The following is a 3,074-nucleotide window of genomic DNA, read 5'->3' as shown; positions in this document are numbered from 1 at the left end:
CTAGGTTAAAGGCAATGCTTAGCCGTGGGTTATTAAAAAAACCCTTAGATTTTATTTTTTGCAAATCCGTTGTAAAGAAAATAGTTACGAAAAAGTTATAGAAGACATTTGAATGCATGTAAGATGTTATAAAAACTTTATCAAAGTTATTTCAAGAAACATGTGTCTTCCTATTTCTTTTTTGTATAATTACACCGTTATGAAGTTGAGACGTCTTCTTCATTAAGTGTCGAATATAAAAGGGCGCTCTTTTATAAATTCATGTTTGATTCAGATATCCATGAAGTTAATAAAGCATTTTTAAAAACAAAAAATGCAAAAAGGATAAGACAAAAATCCACGAATTAACAAACAAAACCTTAAATATAAAGGCAAAAAGAGCAAAACAGAAGCTCAAGATAATTAAGTCAAACAAAAACTTCATAGTATTAAGTTTAGACTAAGTATGAACTTAGTCATAAACTGATTGTCATTTATACAAAATGCCCCGTAAAGGTCTGGGGACTTGTCATTTCCAAAAAACAAAACCCCAAATAGGACCAGGGGTAAAACCACTAAGAAAAAAAAGAGAGTTACACTTCATAAACTTTCACTAAGGGGCAGAAGAAGGATCTAAAGTGGTATTATTAGCAGCAAAAGGTTCGAGTTGACTTGAAGGAGCTGGGGCATTCACCGTACCCATATCATCTTCAACATGCTCAAGAGTGTCAGCCATGGGAGAATGAAAATCTTGGCCTTGCTGAGTTTTTTCAATGGTCTCCTTTATCTTGGCTAACTCAGCATCCAAATTGAAACCCTCTTGGCTAGCCTCCATAAGGGTATCATGGCGTATGTTTAAAATAGCCCAACTCACTTCAATAGCAGTTTTATCCTCAAGAAACTCATAATCTCTCTCCCATTGATCCATATCGTTTTTAAGCTTTTCATTCTCAGCCAAGGCAGTATCATAAGAAGATTGCAGAGGAGCAAGTGAACTTTCTAAAAAATTGACCTTATTAGAAGACTCACAGAGATCTTCTTGGGTCTGAGTAAGTGTTTGCACGAGTTCACCGACATAAACCTCTTTCTCGCTTAGAAAAGCCTTCAACCCTCGAATCTCTTCACTGTCCTTAGAGAGTTGCTCAGAAAATGATGTTTCGAGGAGATTTTTGTCCTTGTCAGCTTGATTTGAGGAAGCCTTCTCAACTGTTAACTCTGAAGTCAAAACCTTTAACTGCTGCTCTAAGGTGCACTTGCTTTCTTTTAACATTTCCATATCAAATTGAAAGCTTTCATATTGTTCTTTCCAGTTGTCTGCTTCAATATGATAATCATGCATTAACTCCTCCGTATGAGAAACCCTCTTCATCATCTCTGTACCAATAAATTAATCTAAAAAAGAAGAAGAAAAGGCTTTTTAGCCTTCCTTTTCGATGAAGAACCCAAGATTATCTCTTGAGCTCTTTCCAAAGAAACTTTGGAAGCTACGACATCATCAGCACTTACACCTCGAATGGAAAATCCTGATAAAAAGAAGGATCAAAAAAAATTCTAAAGGAAAGATGAATAAAAGTGTGAAGAAGAGATGAGAAAAGCATTTACCATGAGTTTTCACCTTCCAACCAAACCTATGCGAAAGGTTTTTCCAAGATCTACCTTCCATTGGAGCAACATTCAATAACTTTCCTACCCAACCACGGAAATTGGGAATCTCATCAACAGTTCTCATGGTTGTTGAAAAGAGAAAATGTGAAACAGCAGAGGAAAAAATAAAGGGAAAAAATAGAAAAAGTTGTAAAAGGAAAACTTACGTGCAAAATTCCACTTCTCAGGAAATGGAACATTTTCTTCGCCCACTAAACCAACAGTGGGAATAGCAACAAACCTGGCATACCAGCCATGGTCCTTATCATCCTCTGGGTTAATTAACACTCTCTTACTTCTCGCTACTAAAGTGAAAATCCCATGACGAAAAGGTTTAGGGGAGTAGAGATGAATCAAATGGAAAAAATAAAAGGCAAATTAGACAACTTTGTTAAATGCCTTAAACATGCAACAACCCTCCATACAATGGGGACAATATATCATAAACAAACTGTGAGCACGTGATTTTTGCTTCACGAAAACTACTCCAAAAATAAATCAAAAATAAAACAAAATTTTCTTGGTGTACAATTTTTAGGATTTGCGTGGCATTTTTGGATAATTATTTGTGTTTCTGTATGTGAATGTTTATCTTGTTTTAGTTTTAATTAATTAAAAAAAATATGTTGCATGCATATTTAGGATTTGATTGTGCATTTAGGAACTAATCGAACCATAATTTGGTTTTAAAAGAAGAAAATCACAAAAATATGCATTTAAAGTGTGCCATCGTGTGATTTTATTTTAATTAAACGTTTTAATTTGTGTGCTAATTGTTGTTAAGAGTTAATTAATATTTTGTAGTTTAATTTTGGTTTTAAATTTTATTTTTAGAATTTTTGTTAAATTGTTAATTAAAAGAAGAAAATGAAAAGAGTTGAAAATATAAGAAAATCGGACTGGGCCAATTCTGGACCATTTCAGGCCCAAAATCACACCCCATGTCTAGGTCCAATCCAACCCGTCTCCAGCCTCTATCAAACGACGTCGTTTCAAGCGTCTCAATCTAGACCGTTGATCTCAGATGATCAAACGGTCCCAAAGCTGTGACTAAACCTGACCCCTGACCCATTACCCGGTTAAGCCTGCCCCCCCCTATTTAAACCAAACGACGTTGTGTAGTTTAACCCCTTGATCCTGGCCGTTGATCTTAATTGATCTAACGGCCAAGATCGAAACAATCCCTCCGTATATAAGGCCAATTATTTACCCCACACCCCAAAGCCATACCCCCCCCCCTTCCACCTTCATCTTTGATCTTCAAAGATCAGACATGTCCGCCACCTTCAACCACCATCCTCCGCCCACCGAAAATCGCCTCACGGCGATTCCGGTGGTCCAAACACACCCAAAATTACACCATAGCCTCCCCATGACATCCTCTTTCCAGATCTGGTATCAGCTTCCCTCGAATCCATACCCAACGTCTCGAATCTTCGATCAAAGAGTTC

At 36.6% G+C, this 3,074-nt stretch overlaps 1 protein-coding gene across 1 annotated transcript; it reads right to left on the bottom strand.

Moving 5' to 3' along the window:
* Positions 1–580: 580 nt before the first annotated feature.
* Positions 581–2,163, bottom strand: LOC142181546 (uncharacterized). Its single transcript, XM_075254458.1, has 2 exons — positions 1,582–2,163; positions 581–1,502 (listed from the first exon to the last, which is right to left on the bottom strand). Exon 2 carries the CDS (start codon positions 1,349–1,351, stop codon positions 593–595), a length of 759 nt encoding a protein of 252 aa, XP_075110559.1. The 5' UTR covers positions 1,352–1,502; positions 1,582–2,163; the 3' UTR covers positions 581–592.
* Between the last annotated feature and the right edge of the window lie 911 nt (positions 2,164–3,074).

The sequence above is a fragment of the Nicotiana tabacum genome, chromosome 6, assembly GCF_000715075.1.
Source record: "Nicotiana tabacum cultivar K326 chromosome 6, ASM71507v2, whole genome shotgun sequence".
Taxonomy (NCBI): domain Eukaryota; kingdom Viridiplantae; phylum Streptophyta; class Magnoliopsida; order Solanales; family Solanaceae; genus Nicotiana; species Nicotiana tabacum.
The sequence above is the reverse complement of the archived record's forward strand: the minus strand, read 5'-3'. Positions and strand labels throughout refer to the sequence as shown.